At 49.3% G+C, this 21,559-nt stretch overlaps 5 protein-coding genes and 1 non-coding gene across 6 annotated transcripts; 3 read left to right on the forward strand and 3 right to left on the reverse strand.

The window, feature by feature from the left end:
- Positions 1-2,156: 2,156 nt before the first annotated feature.
- SOWAHD (sosondowah ankyrin repeat domain family member D) lies at positions 2,157-3,377 on the forward strand. The gene has a single exon (XM_021548390.3). It carries the CDS (start codon positions 2,232-2,234, stop codon positions 3,240-3,242), a length of 1,011 nt encoding a protein of 336 aa, XP_021404065.2. The 5' UTR covers positions 2,157-2,231; the 3' UTR covers positions 3,243-3,377.
- Positions 3,378-7,384: 4,007 nt separating this feature from the next.
- Positions 7,385-9,323, reverse strand: RPL39 (ribosomal protein L39). The gene is made up of 3 exons (XM_021548370.3): positions 9,242-9,323; positions 8,931-9,034; positions 7,385-7,687 (listed from the first exon to the last, which is right to left on the reverse strand). The coding sequence occupies exons 1-3, from the start codon at positions 9,242-9,244 to the stop codon at positions 7,639-7,641; spliced, it is 156 nt and encodes a 51-aa protein (XP_021404045.1). The 5' UTR covers positions 9,245-9,323; the 3' UTR covers positions 7,385-7,638.
- On the reverse strand, positions 7,791-7,922 carry LOC116183664 (small nucleolar RNA SNORA69). Its single transcript, XR_004148331.2, has one exon. It is a non-coding gene; the product is annotated as a small nucleolar RNA SNORA69 (small nucleolar RNA).
- Positions 9,324-9,373: 50 nt separating the features above from the next.
- UPF3B (UPF3B regulator of nonsense mediated mRNA decay) lies at positions 9,374-16,547 on the reverse strand. The gene is made up of 10 exons (XM_021548368.3): positions 16,272-16,547; positions 15,947-16,053; positions 15,729-15,835; positions 14,889-14,987; positions 14,437-14,547; positions 13,724-13,767; positions 12,950-13,138; positions 12,304-12,455; positions 11,281-11,593; positions 9,374-10,458 (listed from the first exon to the last, which is right to left on the reverse strand). The coding sequence occupies exons 1-10, from the start codon at positions 16,449-16,451 to the stop codon at positions 10,312-10,314; spliced, it is 1,449 nt and encodes a 482-aa protein (XP_021404043.1). The 5' UTR covers positions 16,452-16,547; the 3' UTR covers positions 9,374-10,311.
- Positions 16,548-16,729: 182 nt separating this feature from the next.
- On the forward strand, positions 16,730-17,578 carry NDUFA1 (NADH:ubiquinone oxidoreductase subunit A1). Its single transcript, XM_021548369.2, has 3 exons — positions 16,730-16,927; positions 17,108-17,197; positions 17,483-17,578. The coding sequence occupies exons 1-3, from the start codon at positions 16,826-16,828 to the stop codon at positions 17,501-17,503; spliced, it is 213 nt and encodes a 70-aa protein (XP_021404044.1). The 5' UTR covers positions 16,730-16,825; the 3' UTR covers positions 17,504-17,578.
- A 412-nt stretch (positions 17,579-17,990) lies between these two features.
- AKAP14 (A-kinase anchoring protein 14) lies at positions 17,991-21,385 on the forward strand. Its single transcript, XM_077786620.1, has 7 exons — positions 17,991-18,083; positions 18,970-19,269; positions 19,397-19,517; positions 19,590-19,681; positions 19,838-20,017; positions 20,840-20,892; positions 21,228-21,385. Exons 1-7 carry the CDS (start codon positions 17,991-17,993, stop codon positions 21,313-21,315), a joined length of 927 nt encoding a protein of 308 aa, XP_077642746.1. The 3' UTR covers positions 21,316-21,385.
- Positions 21,386-21,559: the final 174 nt, after the last annotated feature.

The following is a 21,559-nucleotide window of genomic DNA, read 5'->3' on the forward strand; positions in this document are numbered from 1 at the left end:
GCCCCAGCTCCGGCCGAGCCCGGCACAGCTGCAGCTGCGAGCGTGCGGCTGGTGCTGCTTGGGTTCCCCTTCATTTGAAAGCAGCACAAGCACCAAACGAGGCTGAGGCAGCTCAGTCCTTCTCCAAAGTAACTTTCCTGGCCCCTGAACCCTCAAGTGAAGTCTCCAAGGTTGTCACCCTGGTTTTATCACGGTCAGAGCTCACCATTGTGTCCAGTCCCTAGTGCAGGCATGACCACGGTGGTCCTAAATGCGAGGTTTGCTTTGCACCATTAATGCTTTCATTCCCCAAGAGCAGCTCCTTGTTTTCCCCAGATGCCACCCAAGTGTTTTCAACTGTTCACTAGGATCTCATGGCTGTGTGGTTCAAGCTCTCTGCCTCTCTGAGCCCACGGAAGCCACCAAAACCCAGTGACAAAATCAGGCAGCTCCAGAAAGGGAACAAGGGGGCAATTATGCTTTCACCGCTTTTTGTTTGGGGTTTGAGATTACGCCAACTCCCCACACATCCCAGAAAAACTGGTCCAAGTGGTTGGAAAACAGCAAAGGCCCTCAAGGGCTGACGACCAGCTCAGGGCAAGTCAAAGCAGAGCTAAAGCTTAGGGAAGGCAAAGAAAAAAGGTTCAAGGGGCTATTGTGGCTTTTAGCTGCATGACCAGCTGTAAAACCACCTGGTGACAGTTCAGCCACAGGTGTCAGAGCAGTCATGGATAATAAACTTCTGGAGAGAAAGAGGACTGGGAGCTTTGGGAGCAGAAGAATTAGTCCTGATTTCTAAGAAAATTAGGGTACAGACTACTGGTGGCTGCAGCTGCCAGCACCACCAGGCATGGACTGTGCTACAGAGGGGATCATGGCAAGAGAGGAAGGCCAGATTCCCTGTGGAATGAAACATTGGGTGGCAAGGAGCCAGTGTCCCAGGCTGGGCTTCCCTTACATCAGAGAAACCCAGGAGCCACTGGGAGCATGGCCTCTTGGGGCCATGACCTGGCCTTCCTGAGCACAGCATCAAGGAGAAGCATTGCAGTCATGGGGGGCTGTTTCAGGGGGACAACCTTGGGGTGCTGCTGGGATCAGAGGAAGTGTCCTGGGACCAGTGTCATGGATTTACACACACCAGACAATGTCACAGCATCTGACCCTGCTAAGAATGCTGGGTGCAAGTGAATGTTTCCAAGGACTCTTTTGTTAGTTCTTTGGTTACAGCTCAAGCTGGTGCTTCCAGAGAGGAGCTCCTATCCCAGTTCACACCTCTCAGTTATACCCCGACACTCATCACCCAGTCCAAGTCAATCACTAAATTCTGGTTGGCAGTATCTTGATTTCTTGCTAGGTTTCACTGGAGCTGGGCTGGCTGCTTTCTGATGTTACTTTATTCTCCTGGGATTGTCTCCTTGGCCTTTATCATCTCCATTCTGCTCATATCTGCTGCATTCCAAGAGTGCTTTGCTAGCAGCATCGGTGTATGAAAAGTTTATGTTTGGTCAGCTCTTACGGCCTAAGGCTTTGGCTACTTCAGGTGCTAATGCTGAGCCAGCAGTGCTAAACGAGATGACTCAGGCAGGAGAAAATAGTTCATCAATTTCTGCTGTAGCATCAGCACTGAGCTGCCCAGAACCCCTGTGCCTCTGTCTGGTCCCGCAGTTCTGCAGTCCCTGTATTCCCATATCTTCCCTGTGTTCCCAGATGTTCCCTGTATTCCCATACCTTCCCTGTGATCCCATACCTTCCCTGTATTCCCAGATGTTTCCTGTATTCCCATACCTTCCCTGTGATCCCATACCTTCCCTGTGTTCCCATATTTTCCCTGTGTTCCCATACCTTCCGTGTGTTTCCATATTTTCCCTGTGTTCCCATACCTTCCCTGTGATCTCATACCATCCCTGTGTTCCCATACTTTCCCTGTATTCCCAGATGTTCCCTGTATTCCCATACCTTCCCTGTGTTCCCATGCTTTCCCTGTGTTCCCATACCTTCCCTGCATTCGCAGACGTTCCCTGCATTCCCAGACTTTCCCTGTGTTCCCAGAAGTTCCCGTGTTCCCGCACGCTGCCTGCATTCCCACACTCTCCCTTCATCCCGCACGCGTGACCAAAGGTCGCGGCGCGGCCGCCATGCCGTGCCGCCCCGCGGGATCGGTTCCTCCTTCGCCAGGGCCGGCGGGGGAAGCGCGGGTGAGCGCGGGGAGCCTGAGCTGTGCCCTGCCGGGACAGCCCTGCCACAGGCTCCCCATGGCTCGGCGGGAGCGGCAGGAGAGCGGGGCGGAGCAGGAGGCGGCTGGCATCTCCCGCAGGTTCTCCTTCCTGGATGCCGCCCAGCCCCTCGCGGACGGCCGGGCCCGCAGCTCCCAGCTCTGGCCAGCCGCCCCGGGGAGCAGGGAGCGCTTCCATACGCTGCAGAAGATGGACACCAACAAAAGCATCGGCTGGGGCAGGCACAGCCTGGGGAGCTGGGGTAGGACTTCAGGCAGGTTCTCCGTTAGCCCCAGCAGCAGCCGGAGAAAGGAGCTGAAGGAAATCCTCCTGCAGAGCAACAGCCCCGGCAGCACCTTACGGTTTGCCGCTGCTCAGAAGACATCCAGCAGCAGCAGTCTTCCTGCAGGGCTGCACCAAGAGCAGAAGCCTGAGCAGAGCCCTGATCTGCTGCCCCTTGTCCTTGATCCCCTGGAGCACGCATGGCTGCTGACGGTGGCCGAGGGTGATGCGGACAGCATCATCAAGCTGCTGGACCTGGATCCCAGCCTGCTGACCAGGAGAGACTTTGTGACAGGCTTCACCGCTCTTCACTGGCTTGCCAAGCACGGCCACCATGAGAGCTTCATCCAAGTCATCTCCCATGCCCAGAAGAAAGGCTACCCCGTCAACATGAACATCCCCACAGCCAGCGGCGGGCTCACCCCTTTGCACCTGGCTGCCTTGCAGGGACACGAGGTGCTCATCAAGGTGCTGGTGGGAGCTTATGGGGCAGACACCACCTGCAGGGACCACAACGGGCGCAAGGCTTGGCAGTACCTGCCAGCAGACACCTCCAGGGACCTGAAGGAGCTGGCAGGGGCCTTGGAGGAGGACTTGGTCCAGCTGCACTCTCACAACACCAACAACAACTGTAAGTCATCCAGAGAGGCTGGGGCAGGGCAGGACTGTGTGGACTCCGGGGCCGAGGGAAAAGCCCAACACTCCTGGAGCCTGTCGACCCTCCGAGGCTTTGTTAGACAGGCCTTTGCTTTCTTCCATGAGCGCTGAAGCTCTCCTGGCTCCATTAACTGGTAAAACTATGCTGGATAGCAGCCAGAAAAGCCTGCAGAGAACTGGGAACTTGGCTACTCAAGATCCTGGCCAAGTGAGGGTTAAGCCATGGCACCGTGGCCACCCTAGGTCTTGTGGTCTTTTGGGGCTATTCTGGTGTGTATGTAGAGCACCATGGCCATTGGGAGCAGTACCTCGGGGCAGCCCTTCCAAAAAACTGCCTGTCTGCAGAGGGGGCTGTGCCCTGTGTCCCCTTGGATGGGGACTCCTTGTTGCATCCCAACAGATGGCCATGGTTGGGGCTCACATGTCTGCTCTGCTGTGGCAAGCTGCTCCAACACCCTGTGTGCCCACAGGAGGATGCTGACCCACCATGTGTGGTGGATCTCATGCTGCAAACACCTTCCAGCTCCCTGTGAGATCCCCTCACCTCTGCCTTATGTACCTTCTCTGGGTTGATGTTTATTTATAAAGCTGATTCTCAGTAGAGTAAGAGCTAATGGCCCTGTTTGTCAGAAGAGTGCAGGCCAAGAGAAGCCTTTCAAAGTGTAAAACAACTCACACTGGCAGTCCTTCCCTTGAGATCCCCATCCCAGGAAGCCTGAAATGCTCAACCTCATTAGGAATGAGGGCCAGAGCAAAGGAGGCAGGAAAGACACAAGGGGGGCAGCATGTGGTGGCTCCTGTGGGGATTAGAGTTCAGGGACAGCTCTGGAAAGATGATTCATTCTCAGAAACTGTGGAAAAGGTATGTGAAGGCTGTGAGATTGAGATTATTTTTATTGCTACTGAGATCATGCTCAAAAATGAAACTGATGAAAATCACTGCAGCAGCGTAACAGTGCATGTATGTCTTGTCACTGCATTAAAAGGGCAAAGCCTCTGCTCGCCTGCTTGTGTTTTGTTATTCAAGTGGAGTTCTGCCCTGATGATTTCAACTTGCTTTTTACATTCTCAAAGGCCAGTACTGCTTCAAAATATCTTCAGAAAAACAACAGCCCCTTCCTCTTTCTCATCAGCATTGAGACTATTCCTACGCCCTTAAACAGCAGTCCCGCTTGAGAAGTGCTTCTCAAACAGGAACTGGGGAGTTTCTGTTCCCCAGGGCAGCCCTTGCAGGGACAACTCCTTTAGGAGGGCAGTTGTGGTTTTCTTTCCAGCTGCCTTTCAGGGGGCCTGCAGGGGTGACTGAGGGACTCAAGATGATCTGGCTCAGCTACACAAGGTGCATTTGCATCTTGATGCAGAAAGATACACAAAGATACACAGGTAATTTCCTCTGGGGAACTAGAGGGGGGTTTCACAGATCCTGGGCAAACTCCAGTTATATTCAGACTGCTTGAACACCAATATTACCCAGCCTGCAGTAATGACTTGGAAGATTAGCCTCCACATGAGTGAACAGGGATCCAGTGAATGAATAACGCCCAGTCCAGGTGCCTGGGTGGATATATAGATGTATCTGGATATCTTTTTATTCCCTGAGGTCAACAGCAGATACATACAAAACACACTAGGAACTAGATTTAATGCCTTATAATGGTTTAGCTCTAATGGATTGAAGATGTTGGCAATGCAGCTCCTTCTGGAACTGCTGTGGCCAGGCCCATGCCATGGGAGAGCAGGCTGGCTTCTCACGAGTCTGCTCATGCCAGTACAAACTCCATGGACAGCACTGGTGTCAAGTTCTGGTAACCAAAGTGCTGTTGTTAAGACAGACAGGACTGACAATTTTTTTTTTTAACTATTAGTCTTCTGTCACCTTTTTGCAGCTGTCATGGAGGGGGCACAGGATGGCTCTTACATCCTCCTCTGAGCAAGGCACAGAGTAAACAGTGGAATTGAGAATTTCCTTGAAGGAGCCATTTCCTTGGCAATAGTACCTGTGGCTTAGTCATGCTCTATCCGGAAACATGGACTTAAATGTTGCATTTGAAAGTAAAATGTGGCTGACAAATGCTGCACCTAAATATGACAAAATGTTTTTCAGTTATTACCTCCTCTTGAGAGATAACCAAAACCCTCTAAAGACAGCTTTTGCCCCCATCTTTTGGTCATGGGTTTGACCCACTATTCTGTGCTGAGACAAATTAGCTGGAGACTTCAGAGCAGGACCACAACTCTGCTTCTCTAGATGTGTTAAAACATCCTCACCATGTCACCCCCTGCCCTGGGTGGGTCCCTTTCCACTGAGCAAAAAAGAAAAATTTTCTTCCAGTGACCCACCCCTTTGTCTCACTCAGTTCCTTTTCATACCTACAGAAAGGAAGCTGATTTGGATATAGAGACATGTTTAGAAAAATACTCCTCAGGTATACAATCAGCTCTAACTTTGCTTTTCACTCAGAAAACAAAACATAGCCATCAAAATAAATGGACTAGAATATCCAAATATTTTTTTTCTTTAAAGCTTCTGTTGATGTCTCAGTTACCATGTGTTAGCCCAGCTCTGCAGAGATTCCCTCTCACAGGGAGAAGGCAAAGAGAGCTGCCACAGACAATGGAAAACATTCAACTCAGAGGTATTTGTTTGGTTAAGGTTCTGCAGAGGATTAAGTTCAACCCAAGTTTAATGTGTACAAAATTCCCTTTGTGTTATCCCTTAATGTACAGTTTGAAAAGCAGATTCAGTCAAACAGGGAGAACAATACAAGGGGTTATTTTCCAGAACAGTTCCTTAGTAGAAGATACTTCCATATAATAAAAATACTAGTCATTATAGTAACGGGGAGACTTTCTAATAAATAGTTAATAAATTGTCCAATCTGTTGCTCAGGAAAGTTTTCCCACAAATACTATGGAAAAAACTGTCTCCTTCCATTCTCAAGTCCATAAAATTGCTATTTTCCTCTTCAGCTAGATCCCCATAGACACAATTAGAGAGAAATTCTATGAGCAGCTTTGCCTGCCAGCAGTGATGTGGAGAGGCTGGAGGAGGTAAACTGGATGCCAAGGCAGAACTCCAATCCTCAGCAGTGCTGTTATTTCCTGAACACTCACTTCAAAAAGAGTGCAGAAAAGCTTTAAAAATCATTGAGGTCAAAGTGACTGCAGCATGCAAGCCTCTATTCAAACACCTCTGGCAATGCTGTTTGCTGCTTTCCTGTTGCAGTGACTTACTGCTTCCCCCTGATGATGAACTAGAGTGCAGACTCTTACCAGACAGGATAAGGAGCTAGAGGATACCTCTGAAGTATCCTGAAGTTGGTAAAAATTGCAGCCTTGCTCACCCTGACTTACAGAACACTGCAGCACACCTTAGGAAGGAGAGACCTCATTACCTGAGTGAGGTGTGTATTTCCTAGCATTTACCTGTTTGGCACATGCTGTACCCAACGTTATTTGCTCTAAGTTGCAATACAAAGGAGATAAATCTATTTACCTTCAGCGTGAAAAGCAGCAACACAGAAGGTATGTCAGCCTGAAGGTTCCTCAGGAAGCTGCCTCTCAGGAACAGAGCCACGACCTGAGGCTGAACCCAGGAATGAGGCAGCACCTTGGCAGCCCTCAGCGTCAGGATGGGCTTGGCCACAGCCCAGAACAGGCTCACACCAACAGGGATTTCCTGCCCGTCAGAGCAGCGACCCAGCTCAGCTGTGAACAGAAAGGACTGGGTGCCTCCTCCACTTCCCTGCAGTACATTGGTTTCACAGGCCCCGCACAGAAGACCAGCACAGGGGAGCTGGAGTGCCAACTGCCCAGAGACCCTTAGTCCCCTTTTTCCTCTCCCCTTTTTGAAATAGCTGCAAATTTTCCTTTGAGCCCCATTTTAAATTTCTACTCGTCTGCTGAGAATGTTTTATACTAAGCTGCATCTGTGGTTGATTTGTCAAACCAACACAGACTCCCCAACAAAACTCATTTAATATTCTAGGGAGTACACAAACATAATGTGCTGCACTCTACAATACTGCATCTTGTAAGAGATTTTCTTCTGGTCTGATCTTAACTTTTTTTTTTTAATTGGTGCTTTGTTCCTGAAGGTTTACAGTCAGTGAAAAGGAAGACACAGCCTATTCTACCTGAAAAGAGCTGCCAAGGTTCCTCATTATTAAGTGAGAATATAACTAACATGACCATTAATTTGATTGTTACAATCCCACCACGTGTATATGAAATAATTTTCAAAACAAAAGTCATTCAGGTCCATGTTTATTAGTAAGCCTGTGCAGTGTCAATGCTCACGGTGATGCCTGAAAGAACACTATAGAACACAGTCTCCATGTTTCAGATACAAAGATTTTCCCAGTTAACATCAACATCCCAGACCAGCTTATAAAAACCCCACACTGGGGACTGCACTCCAGCACCACAGAAGGAATGACTTGAGGGTGTTATCGATCCGACACAGAAAGACCAATGTTCCTTAGAGCTCCCAGGGGACAGTCTCTCTTTACAAGCCCAGCTTGGTCCTCCTCCAGTGTCTCCTTTTGGAGTTGTACCTAAGACAAAAGCAAAGTGCACACACACATTTGTTAAACATGAAAGCAGAACAGCACATAGAAAAAATCTTTTCCATGAAAGTACATTAACTTGTGAGCACGTACTTGTCCACGTTAAGAACAAATGCTTTCACCACGGTGCGGGTGAAACCACAGACAGTGTTAACGGAGTTGCTCTAAGCAGGAAAATGGCAGCACTCCCACAGCAGGAAGCGCTGCAATTGCAGCCTGCTTTAACACAAAGCTTGGACAGAACTCATGGCCGAGCTACTCAAGTGCCAGGAGACCAAACTCCAAGATTTTGTCCCTATGGTCAAGTATTTGAGTACTGCACTGTAGCTAAAACAGAACCCAGCTGTAACCTGGCACATGCAAGACAAGGATCCAGCTGAGTGCACGCACCACTGATCCTGCCTAGAAACAAGCTGGAAGCAGCTACAGGAACAGAACCTAGCAATGCTGTGCTGGGTCACTGCCTGAACCAACCAGTGCTGCTGTTGCTCTCCTCACTGCTTAGGACAAAGAGAGAAAGAGAAGAGGGAATCCTGTTGCCTTAAAGAAGCCCAGATGAAGGAGTGTATGAGATAAAAAGCTATGCCGCAGTTTTCAACCGGAGCACTTGGACAGGCACCACCCTGATCTTATCCACAGCCACCACCACCTTATTCTTATCCACTCCCATGTGCACCCAGCATGTCACAGCACTCAGCATTTCCCGAAGCACAATGCTCGAGAACAAACACAAGAGGAAAGCAAGGAACTATGACAAATTAATTCTACAGTCAGGTGCCAAGCATTTAATAATATCAATCTGACTTCCCATACATCCAACAAGTCCTTTGCTCCCTGAACCTCAGAGAACCCACGCTTGGGAACCATTCCTTGACAATGCAGGAGCCCAAAGGGGCAGCTACTAGAGAAGACAGGTATTGGGAAGGTGAACGTCAGGAACAGAGAAGCTACTAGAGAACAGAATCTGGAATAAATCATCCACACATACAGTTCGGGTTTTCACTTTACACGTACCACTGCTGAACGTCAGTGGACACTTGCAGAGCACTGGTGCAAAACCACTACAGAAAAAAACCGGCACGGAAGCTCCACACTGCCCGGCCCCTACCACCCCTGCACGGCCACGGAACCGCGCCTGGGCTGGCACAGACGCCGTCAGCCCCCGCCTTCGGCCCGCCCGACCAGGCCTGCCGGCCGCGGCTCCTCGGAGGGCAGCGGCCGAGCTCGTTACCTGATCTTATTGCCGGTTTTCATGCGAATCCACTGCGGGATGGGCCGGTTCTGCTTCTGCTTCTTGGCGAGGAAGCGTTTGATCTTGAACGTCTTGTGCGACGACTGCAAAAGAGCGCAGCGGTCAGTGCCTCACCCAGCCCCGGCCCCGCCGCCAGGCCTCGGCCAGCCGCGAGAGCCGCACGCGGCTCCCTCCCGCTCCCCCGCGGCCGCTCCGCCCGGCGGCCCGCCCGCCAGGACCCCCGAGTGCGGCGGCGCCGGGGAGAGGGCTCGGGGCGCGGCGGGAGGCGCGGATGGCCGCGGATGTCTCACCATGGCGCGGAGCGGCGCGGCGTCCCGGCGATGGCGGCGTCCGAGGCGGCGGAAAGGGCGGCGGAGCGGCGCGGGCGCGCGCCCCCTGGCGGCCCGGCGGCCCCGCACGCAGGGAGGGACGGCGGCGGCCGAGCGAGTTTGTGCGAGTTTATTTGGGTTTAGTACAAAAAACAGCTATGGCTAAAATTCGCTAGCTTGGGAGGACTGCTACTGGCGAAGTCTCGTTCTGGGCTGTAAAACAATACTCCAAGTTATGAGGCAAGAGGAAGCGGTTCCGAGAGGGCAGACATTCGGAAATGTTTCAGACTTGAGAGAAGGGAAGATGCTGGAAAAGAACAGGATGCCCAAACCAGCTACATTTGATTTAAAATAAGCATTTCAATATAGGGAGACTACATGAGAATTTATCAAGTCATATTCAACTATTAAGCCAGCTTATTCATACACTCCAACTTAAGTTACTTTATCCAGAGAACCACTCAAGAGGACAGTCTCTCCCTCCCTAACATGGTTACTGCACTGCCAGATGTTCTGCTCCTTGTGTGCCAAAAGACCCCTATCCACTGGTACCTCAACAACCCCAGCCTGTGTATGTGTCTCAGTGCTACACTGACACACTTTAGCTTTCACTGCCTCACGCAGGAGCACCACACAACACAGCAACATCTGTGTTAACTCCAGGCAACTCCAAGCTCGCTCTGCTTGAGTGCATCCAACACTGGCTTTAATTGCCTTAGAATTCTGGCTTTTGATCCAGGTGTCATTCCCTCCTGACCACAACTGATTTATTATCAAACTTAAGGCCATAAAGTCTTTCTATTTCGCAAAGATTCTCTTCTCTGCTGTAGTTAGATGCTGGGAAAATAAGTTCAAATGACTGAAAATATTACAATGAGAACACATTTCAAATTTGGAATCTACAACTGAGGTTCTTTAACCAGAAACATCCAACAGCACAATGCCCCCTTTTCTTCCTTTGTTCCTTTTTCGCTCCGAAGGCACTTCTGGATTGCGTAGTACATGCTCTTTGGCTGCACAGACAGTCAGAACACATAAGGCTGGCACATCAGTCACTCCTCTTCCTTCGTGTGACTGGTCTCACCCTCTTGTTTCTTATCCACTCCCTGATCTGGGGGCTTTGCAGCACTGTCTTCATACTGACACAATCTGCTCCGGCTTCGGGCTCCGGGCTGGTACAGCTGCATTGCTGGGCGATCCTGAAATAAATCAGAACTATTTAGATTCCTTCATACTCCCTGCTCTCAGGGTTCTTATGGCATAATTTCTATTGTATTAGAAATGGTTCAAATTCAAACTTTTCAGGCTAAGTTTAATTATTCCACAGTGGTGGTAAAGTAATTTAAATTGTCCCAAATCGAGGTTGTCTCTGTTGTAAAGCAACATCCTGTTCAAACCACAATGAACACTGCTCATAGTGGAGGTTATTTGTAATGAGCTTCCTGCTGAGTTCAGCTCACAGTCTCAGAAGAGAGGCCAATTTCAAAGTTTCAAAACCCTGAGTTTCATTTGTACCTGACAATGTCTTAAGTGATACAGAAAACAAGCACAGTGATACTGCAAAAACGTATTTTGTAGAGTACATAAAACTACACTCAAGACATTATTTCTTGAGCCTAGAGGACATGTCATATTCTGCAAGTTGCAGTTTCCTATTTTAAGGAACCTGTTCAATCACACTCCTACTGAGATGCATTTTCAGGCACCTATAAGATCAGCAGACAGAAACAGATTACTGATACTCTACCAACACCTTAAAGAGATAGCCCATGGCACAAGTCAGCAAACAAAAAGGCATCAGTGTCTTAAAATTTAAACCATGTTTTCTTGGATTAGTTCTTACACAGTGACAAGAAATACCACTGTTAAGCAAATTTTAGTGGACATTCCTAGCAATGGCAGAGTTTGTTGCAGAACAGGGAGAAGTTTCAACAGAGAAACGACATTTTCCTTGAAGCCCTTTTATCCTAAAAACCACAGATCCCTATGAATCAACACGTGAATTTAAAGAAATCCAGCACCTTGTTTCTGATACGATCCCTCTTAATTGTATCCTCTTTTTTATCGTCTTTGGTTACTTTCTCAGATTTGTCCATGCTGCTGGTAAAGTCTGTAAGATCACTTTTCTTCCCCTTTTCTCTGAGTAAGTCTCTCTCCTTTTTCACCTCTTCCTCTTTTCTTCTAAAAACCTTCTCTTTCTCATAGCGCTCTTTCTGCCTCCGACGCTCCTCTTCTTGGCGTCTCAGTTTCTCTCTCTGTGCTCTCTCATAGTCTCTGTCTCTGTCAAAATCTCTATCTCGGTCCCTGTAGTCCTTTACACACTCATCTTCTGATCTGTGTGAAAACAAAACTGAAAATTAAGCTCAAAATATTCATCAAACAGAGTTGGGAGATCAATGTAATAGTGGTGTAAATGTGCAATAGGAAGATGACACACTGGCAGGTACTAAGGAGCTCTTGGGAGGCTGTGATAGCCCAAGTCATGCATGAAGCCAGAGAGGACACTGACCACTAGAGTTTCCCAGCCTCCTACTTGCATAGCTGGCTGAGTCTCTTCTGGCTTTGAAAAAACATCTGAATTTGTCTGTCTTATCTGTATTTCTCACATGGCAGAACTGAACTTCAAACAGATCATGGAGCTGTTGAGAATTACATTTTCCACTTTGACTTTTTACAAGACTTAGAGGAACTGGTAACTGGAGAACACCTCTCCTCTTGCCATGGTTATAATAATTATCTCATTGCAAGGACAGTGCTCACAGCCTGCTGCATTCACCTACATATGGGCTTCCTTAGTGGAGTTCCTATAATGAATTGTAAAAATATTAAAATCTGTCCACTAATGAAGAATTTCCAGGTAATTCACAGAGCTTTCTGTAATCATGGGGATGTGCGCTGGCACAGAGAACACAGCTCATGCCTTATATGAGAAAAAGCATTTGAAAGGAATTTTAAAACATGGCCATGGCAGAGCAGCCTAAGCCTCCGTACAATCAGGAAACAAGTTATAGATACATATATATTTATAGCAAGTACTAGAATACTTTTTTGCCTTCTCTTCTTTTGTCTCCCCATCAGATCGTTTGGCAGATGCACTACTCGCATTTTTTTCCTCCCTCAGAGTCTCTCTTTCCAGTTTCTTGGATTTTTCTTTTCTCTCCAAGTCTTTTTCATCTTTTTCAGGCTTCTTAAGTAGCTACAAAGAAAACAGAAGTCTCAACTAAAAAGCTCACTCTAACACATATTGTCTGGCACAACACCGAAATTGCATCAAAGGAACCACAGTCCAGTAAGAAGTAAACATTAAAGAAATATTACTTCAAATCACAGTATTTCTTAAAGCTGGAGTGTATGAGTAAGCATTATTCACACAACAAACTAGAATTTTTCTCCTAAACCAGGCTGTTTTAGAAAGCTTAAAAATAGTCTCCATTCCATAGTGAATTCACAATCCTGTTTACCGCAGCATATACAACAGTCACATGACAAAAACTTTAAATATTACTATGAAACATTACAGCATATAAACCTTTACAATGCCTACTACTGAATAATACAAAAAAATTGGTCATTTTCTAACACCAAACTCATATGATTCTTCACACAATACCCAAAGTACATTTTGACACTGATATACAAATAATAGGGGAAAGGGAGTGTAACAGTTTATAATAAAGAACTGTTCTAGACCTTAATCTTTGGTTCTTCTTTTGATCTGTCTCTTTCTTTTTCTGGGCATCTGTCTACCTTCTTCAATTTTTCTGCTTCTTTTCTCTTCCTTCTCTCCTCTTCTTTCCATTTTCTTCTTTCTTCTTCTCTTTGTCTTTTTCTTTCTAATTCTCTCCTCCTTCTCTCCTCTCTTTTTTCTTCTCTCAGTCTCTGTGTATTTAAAAACAAAGAGAAATAGTGTCTGTCCACAGAAGAAAACATCTCTTGAAGCCATCAAACAACTCACCTCAAAACTGCCTTTATTATAAAAGAAAAAAATAGAAGTTCCTGTCATCTCTGTTGTTGTAAATCTGAACATGCTGCAGCAATATTTTTTTTACTTGTCTTAATTTTTACTGTCTTAAAAAAGCTCAAATACATCACTAGCATCAGCCTTTATCATTACAATTTTAATTAAATCTGCTCCACCTCTGATTTTCTCCATTGGCAGAAGTTAAAATAATATTATGTGCTAGGAGAAAGATTATCTACAAGGGTCTCAGCCATACTGCACTAAAAATGGAAGCACTAAAATGGAATCTGTTTTGTCAGTGCAAAAAGAGGTGTTTTGCTGTGACCAGAATGTACACAAAGCACCACCATTCCAACACTTTACTCCTTTAAAACATATGAACCAGAAGTTGACAAGTTGGGTCAAAAGCTTCTTCTTCTTCAAAGGAAGGGCAGAAATATAAGAACATACAATGAGCAAATTGTACTTGCAAACAACAAGAAAATTCTGGAGGTAAATCTTACCTGTTTATTTTTCAAGAAGTTCAATAAAGGAGTAGTCTTTTTAGCTGGAGAATAGATAAAACAAATATAACTATCTTGCCTTATCCAATACTGCAATACCTACAACAGAGCTCTACAGGAAGTGAAGCAGCATGAAGCAGCTTGTCTCCTCTCTCATACAGCAATACAGCAGTGAAACAAGTATTCCAAACCTATCTCCAAACACTGGCAACTACTAGGATTCTATAAACTTCATTAGGATACTAACAGGACATCCATCACACATATCTCTACATTCAGTCTGCATTAGGGTTTTCCCAGACACTCATTTTTAAAGAGATCCCTGTAAGAGACTTAAAAAGAGCAGCCCAGTCATTTTTGGTGGTGTTTTTAAAACTATTTCTTAACTTGTGCCTGCATGGAACATCACTGATCACAACACTGTGCATTAAAGTATGCCACTGTATTTCACTGAAATGCAGCAACTCCACAACCTGGTCTGACTAACAAACATCTTCAACAGGAAGGAACTCTGTCATCTAAAACCTATACTTACAGAAGAATTTAGAGCATGGGAACAAAACACACTGCATAATATTAGCTTAAATGTTTAGCAAATAGTAAGCAGGCACACAAAAGAATTCAGTCTCCTCCAGGTTCAGCTTCAAATTACAAAACATACTTGTTTCTTTGTGATCTAGGAAAATGTAACTATAGTACACAGATTTTCATACCTATTAGCTCTTTGTTTCTTGCCTCTATTTCCTCCAACAAAGTTTCAGGAGTGGAAGTTAATTTTTCATCATCTGCACTGTAACTTTCCAAAAACTTCTTGTATTCTGGATCTACACAGAAAAAAAGGGAAAAGGTGGGGGGAAGAAGAGATACTGTAGCATGAAAAGTATTTGCATAATGCACTGCTAAATTACATTTACTTCAGCTGGGTTTTTATATGCCACCTTTTCATAAGTTAGCAGCTCTCAAATGAGCTGCTGTATTATGTTTGTCTGGGACAATCATATTTAATAGATTTCTCATTGACAAAGTAGTGCTCATAAACTTCGCATATAATTAAGCAAATATCCTATTGGTGGAACTATAGTGTCACAGTAAAAATATTACATTCAAATTACTGCTAAGAGGTTCAAGTCTACACATGCAAAAACAAACTAGCTCGCTGTTATACCATCTTCAATAGTTCCAGTTTTGGCATCCTTTTTCTTACTCTTCTTTTTGGCAGCTTTTTGGAAAGGTGCAAACTCAACTATTGCAGCATATTCCTGACCTGTTGAGAGAAAAAATACATTAACATAAAGATTAAATGGATATAAAATAGATCATACCGTCCACATCTAAAGCAGGGAAGTAAGTCTCACAAGAAATATGCAATACTGAATAGACTTCTTACACAGCATAAAAAAATTATTATATTTGGAAAACCATTTGATAAAAAAACCACTCTAAAGACAGCAGAACTCATTACCTTAACACTCTCACTATACTAACAAACCAGCCAATTCACAGGCTGACAAGAAGGACATGCTAGATTTCAGACTGCCCATGACTGTTGGTCTGCCACCTCAGTGGCACCGCACTGCACAATGGCCTCATCCTACACACTCTGTGTACATCGTGCAAGAAAGAATACTTTAAGTAAGTACAACTGAGGCAAGTCTCAACTTTTGACAAAATATAATAGAATGCAACACATGACAAGCAGGCTTTAAAGTGTTATCTTCTGACAAGAACACTACATTTATAGCTGCACGAATCCAGCTGGGTATGGCAAACACAGTGTGCTGTTAACTGCAAGCCAGCTCATTTAAAGGATTTATATGTTATCGGATCGATAGATATGCATATATTTCTAGAGGTATCGGAGCTCTAGAGGTATTGGAGGTATTTTTGAGGCACTAAACCCAAAGAGGTCAGACGTGGCTGCTCACACCCACCCCTCCAAAACTCAGCCAGCACACGGCATGGACAGCAGGGAAGCAACAACATCCATCGAGTGCCGTTCACTCACCTTTGTGATCCACAAAAACGTAGCCGTCGAAGCGATCCCTGAAGAGGACTATGTCTTCCTGGTTCTTGAAGTTGATGTAGGCTCTGGAGAACATGTGCGGGTACAAGCTGCAGAGACACAAACCGAGAGCGCTGGGCTGACGGGGCGGCGGCGCCACCGGGGCCCGGCTGGCGGTAGCGGCGGCTCCGGGAGCGCCCGGGCTGCGCGGGCGGCCGTACCTGGAGTCGTTGGCGAAGAACTCGAAGTAGTCGTGCTCGGGCAGAGGCTGCAGGTGCTCCTCCAGCTGCTCCTTCGTCAGGCTGGGCGGCAGCCGGCGGATCACCACCTGCGGCACGGCGGGACCGGCGCTCAGGGCGGCGGCAGCGCCGGGGACGGGGCAGTACCGCGCCTCCCCGACACGGCCTGTCCCAGGGGGGCCCCGCGAGCGGGGCAAGGTCCCGTTACAGAGGGGGAGCCCCGTTACCGGAGGGAGGAGGGCCCCGTTACAGAGGGCGAGCCCCGTTACCGGGCAGGGCGCCGTTCCTGGCGGCGCGGAGGCCCCACCTTGCTGAGCGTCTCCTTCTTGTCCTTGGGCCGCTCCAGGCGATCGAGCTCGGCGGCGCCGGCTCTGCCGTCCGTGCCGGCGGCGGGGCCCGAGCCCGGTGCCGCGGGCAGCAGAACCCCCGGCGCGGCGGGGGCCCCGCGCCGCTCCTTGGGCCTGGCGTTCTCCTTGTCCTCCTTCATCCCGATCCCGATCCGGACTCCGGGCCGGGCAGCGCCGCGCGCACCGACCAGCGCCGCCTCTCGCGAGACCGCGATTAAAGGCGCCGCTGCTCCGCCGGACTACCGCTCCCAGCGTGCACCGCGCCCGCCGCCGCTCTCCCGGCGGGGTCAGCGCCCGGGACCGGAACCGAGAGCGCTACCGGCCGAACCGGGACACGGGCACGGCCTCACTTCTTGCCAGGGACTGTTCCCCGGCGGCGCTGCCGCTGCCCGCTCGGGCCCGTTAGGCTGTGAGAGGGCGCGGGGCAGGCCGGGAAGGGCGCGGGGCAGGCCGGGAGTGCCCCGGCACACGGCGCAGCGAAACCGGCACCGGCACCGGCCCCGGCAGCGGCGGGATGTGGTACGAGATCCTGCCCGGCATGGCCATCATGGGCGTCTGCCTCACCATCCCCGGCATGGCCACCATCTTCATGCACCGCTGGTGTCACGGCGGCAAGGTCAGCGCGGGGCGGGGCGGCAGGTCCCGGGGTCCGCGAGCCTGAGGCTCCGCTTCCCCACCGGAGCCGCTCTTATCCCCCGGTCCCCTGCATCCCCCTGGCATCCCTCCCTCCCGGGGCTCCTCTTACCCGCCTTCCCTCGGGAACCCTGCCCGAGGCCTTAACATTCTGTGCCTGCAGGAGAAGAGGGTGGCCCGCTACCCCTACGAGTGGACCCTGATGGAGAGGGACCGGCGGCTGTCGGGAGTCAACAAGTACTACGTGTCCAAGGCAGGTCTGGGGGCGCTGGGCAGGTACCGCCGGGGGGAGCGGGACCGGGCGCTGCTCCGCCATCCCCCGGCTCTGGGACGGCCCCCGAGGTGGGCGCTGGTCGCTCTTGTCAGGTCTCACTCGGTGCCTGCAGCTGGCCTGCCTCTGGGGATGTGCATTTTAATTTTGTTCTAATTAAGACCCGGGTCATTAAATGTAGTTTGAAAATCTGAATTTTCAGATATGCTCTGTTGTACATTAGTAGCAAGAACGACACAAATATAGCTGTTATTTTTTGTTTTTCAGGGTCTGGAGAACATAGACTAAGGTGTCAACGCTTTGAAAAATTAATGTATCTATATAAAATGATTTAACTCTTAAATAAAGATACATATGTGTTCAGCCCTTGTATTTGTGTTGCTGTGGTGGGCAACAGGTTCCCACCAAAGCCACTCTGCTACTCCCGTCCTCAGCTGGACAGGGGCAGAAAATACATTGAAAGGCTCATGAATTGAGACAAGGAGAGGAAGAGACCATTCATCAGTTACTGTCACAGGGAAATGAGACTTGAAGAAATTAATTTAATGTATTGTCAGATAACAGCAAGGTAATGAGAAATCAAAACACCTTCCCCCCACTCCTCCCTTCTGGGTTCAGCTTCACACCTGATATTTTCTACCTCCTCCCTGCTGAGCTGCACAGGGTGATGGGGAAGGGGGGTTGTGGTCAATGTCATCCCATGTTTCTGTTGCTCCTTCCTCCTCTGGGGAGAACTCCTCACACTCTTCCCCTGTTCCAGCATGGGGTTCCTCCCATGAGAGACTCCTTCACTAACTTCTGCAGTGTGAGTGCTTCCCATGGGCTGCAGTTCTTCATGAAGGGCTCCAGCATGGGTCCCACGCATAAGGTGCAGTCATTCAGCTGCTCCAGCAGGGTCACATTTCCTGCCAGCAAACCTGCTCCAGTGGGCTCCTCTCTCCATGGGCACAAGGGTCCTGCCAGAGCCTGCTCCAGCATGAGCTTCCCACGGGGTCCCAGCCTGGGCACGTCCACCTGCTCCAGCATGGGTTGTTCCTGGGTGCAGGTGGATCTCTGCTCCCTCATGGACCTGCAGGGGCACAGCTCACTGTTTTGCAACAGGGGCTGCAGGACAACCTCTGCTTCTCTCCCCTGCCCCACAGCCTCTAGTCATGCTGGAAGAGGAGCTGCTGGGAATTCAGCACCCTGTGACCTGTTAGAACATTTCTGGCTTCTCCGGTGATCCTTTCCCCCTGAAGCTCTGCGTGTTGCCAGCGCTGCTGTTCGGAGCCCGCAGCACCTCAGTGCACCTGGCTGGACAGAGCCCTGCCCGGCAGAGCAGAGACGAATTGTCCAGAATGGCAAAAATACGGCCTGGATCCCGCAGCGGTTTTCTTGCTCCCAGCGCCGTCCCTCCCGGCAGCCCGCGGCTGCGGGGCGGTCTCCGCGGGGCAGGGCCGGGCCGGGCCGGGCGGGCCGCGGGCTGCCGGGAGCGGCGCCGTGGTGACCGCGCGGGGACAGCGCGGGGCCGGCACAGCCCCCGGGAGCGGCACAGCCCCCGGGACCGGCACAGCCCCCGGGACCGGCACAGCTCCCGGGGCTCCGGCACAGTTCCGGGACCGGCACAGCCCCCGGGACCGGCACAGCCCCCGGGACCGGCACAGCTCCCGGGGCTCCGGCACAGTTCCGGGACCGGCACAGCCCCCGGGACCGGCACAGGCCCCGGGGCTCCGGCACAGCCCCCGGGACCGGCACAGCCCCCGGGACCGGCACAGTTCCGGGGCTCCGGCACAGCTCCCCGGGACCGGCACAGCCCCCGGGACCGGCACAGTTCCGGGGCCCGGCACAGCCCCCGGGACCGGCACAGCTCCCGGGAGCGGCACAGTTCCGGGACCGGCACAGCTCCCGGGGACCGGCACAGCCCCCGGGACCGGCACAGCTCCGGGACCGGCACAGCCCCCGGGCTGCGACACCCCCGGAACCGGAGCGCCCGGGCGGCCCCGCCGCGCCTGGGGACCGCCGGCCCGGCCGGGGCAGCGGGGAGAAGCCGCCGCCGCCCCGGAGCGCCCAGCGGGGTGAGCAGGGCCGGGGTAGGAAGCAGGGGCCGTGAGGGGCTGCCCGCTGCTCCCCGTGTTCCTCAGACCGGGCCTGCAGCTCTCAGAGCAGGGCTCGCTCGATGTTTGTGCGTTTATCTCTCTGAAGGTGAAGCCAATGGACGAGGAAAAGGAAGAAGGTGCCAGTGAGGAAAAAGATCACATCCCCCAGGAAGATGAGAGAAACAACACAGAGGAATGTCTTCCAGAGGCCAAGGAAAAAGAGAACGGTATTGTGTTTGCTCTACTAGAATGTGTTGGAGTCTTTTCAGGAGGAATTGTCAGCATTTTATCTGTTTTAGAAAGCAAGCATGTAATCAAAAATATCCCATGGACCACAGCCAAGAACTTCACAGTGGAGAGAGGACAGCAGCAAATTGAAGAACTAATTTCTGTGAGTCAGAATTCTATCCACTCAGGAAGGCCACACTTTCTCACTGTTAAGAAATATGAAAAATTAAAGAAGAGCACCTCTGTTCCTTTTTAGCACCACCCTCAAGTCAGCTCTACTAGACATAGGGAGTCTTAGTGTGATGTGTTTGTTCAACAGACATGGGACATTCATGAAAGCTGGCTTTACCACTCAGAATTTCTTGAGGAAGAAGAACTGAAGAACAGCAAGAGGTACCATTATAGAGCTTGCTGGGGCCTCCCAACACGTAGAAAACCCATCCCACGAGCAACAGCAAGTGTCTACTTCATTATAGTGATCTCCAAATTCAAACCTGACGTAAGTACTCAGAAATGGTGTGCATGGACTAGTCCTTTAAGGGACAAGAGTACAGTGGCATTCCTGAGGCAGGAAAGTGCCAGGACAGTGGAGAGGCTGGTGAGGAGCCAGCAGCTCTTGTGAAGATGCTGACAATGCCTGGCCACGTCCAGAAAATGTCAGGAGGTTTAGATGTGGCCTAAAAGAAACATGTCATCGGTTGGCAAGGAGAGCAAAACACAGAGCAGGAGGCTGGGTTAGTTCCCAAATCACTGACTAACAAAACTCGACAAACAGAATCTGGCAGGATCCTACATGATCAGCTTGAAGTTTGCACCTGTACAATGACTCCTTGAAACCCAAGAGAATAAAAAGAAATAAAACTGCACTGAGTAGACTTCTTACCTCCAGGTTCAAGTCATACTGAACCTTAGTGTTTCTACTTAATAGCTATGGATCCCCAAATATTATTCTGTGGTTTAACCTCCAGCTGGTAACTAAGCATCACAGACCTGCTTGTTCACTCCTTCTCCACTACTACAGAGAATTGAAAGTGTAAAAAAAGTGTAATAATATTAAAAAATAAATAAAACAATAGCAACAAATTGGGGAAAATAAAAACAAACTGAGGAGAAAACCCTATGAAAGACAAGTTGTGCAAATGAAAACAATTTCTCACCACTCACCAACCAATGTCCAGCCAGTCCCTGAGCAGCATCTTCCCTTCTGCCCCAACCAAATATCCAGGTTATTTTTAAAGTAAATATTAGCTCTCACTTAATTACAATTTCTGTTTTTTGAGGGGCTGTACATGGCCTCTGCCCTGTCTCTGCTGTGTTGCAGACTGCACCTGTGGAGGTGTTCTACAGACTGGAGTCCAGCAGGCTGATTCGGAGGTAAATGTTATTACTGTTCTGTTTTAGCAAGCTTTTCCATTCCAAAACCAAACAGGGAGCTCGATACAAGTAAGTTTGCAATAATAGCAGAGGAGTGGTAGTTGTCAAAATCTGTCTCTGTGAAATGATCCTGCTTATCACTAGCTTCATCCCCAGAGGCTTGAATAACCCGTGGGCATTTGCACTCTCAGAAATTTCTCCTGATTTACATGGGTCTAGGTGGGGGTCTTTATTGCAGCAGATAGCCTTACATGGTGGATAAAGGCCAACTCTCATCTGGCCAAACTTGGATTCAATATTATGCTTACAATCTACCTTTTTATTCCATTTTCCAGGCCAGAACAGTGTCAGTTTAGAGAAAAGTGGCTTCAGGACATCATTGAAAATAAAATAATGTGTGCAGAAAGACTTGCTTCCCGATGAGCAGCTCCAATTCACCATTACCAATACTCTGCTGTGGAGAACCAAATAAACATGATGAAGGGAAAAAAGCTCTTCCTTAGCAGCATTTCTACTTTGTGGATAGATAAAAAGCATTGAACCTGTGCAAAATCAGCTATGCCCTGCCATGGCAGCTGGCTGTGTGTGACAGCCCCTGGCAGGTACGGGTGGGGACAGCAGGATGGAACCAGGTTCCAGGGTGTAAATGGGAAGAGGCAGCTGGGCA

This window comes from Lonchura striata, chromosome 14 (assembly GCF_046129695.1).
Source record: "Lonchura striata isolate bLonStr1 chromosome 14, bLonStr1.mat, whole genome shotgun sequence".
Lineage (NCBI taxonomy): Eukaryota > Metazoa > Chordata > Aves > Passeriformes > Estrildidae > Lonchura > Lonchura striata.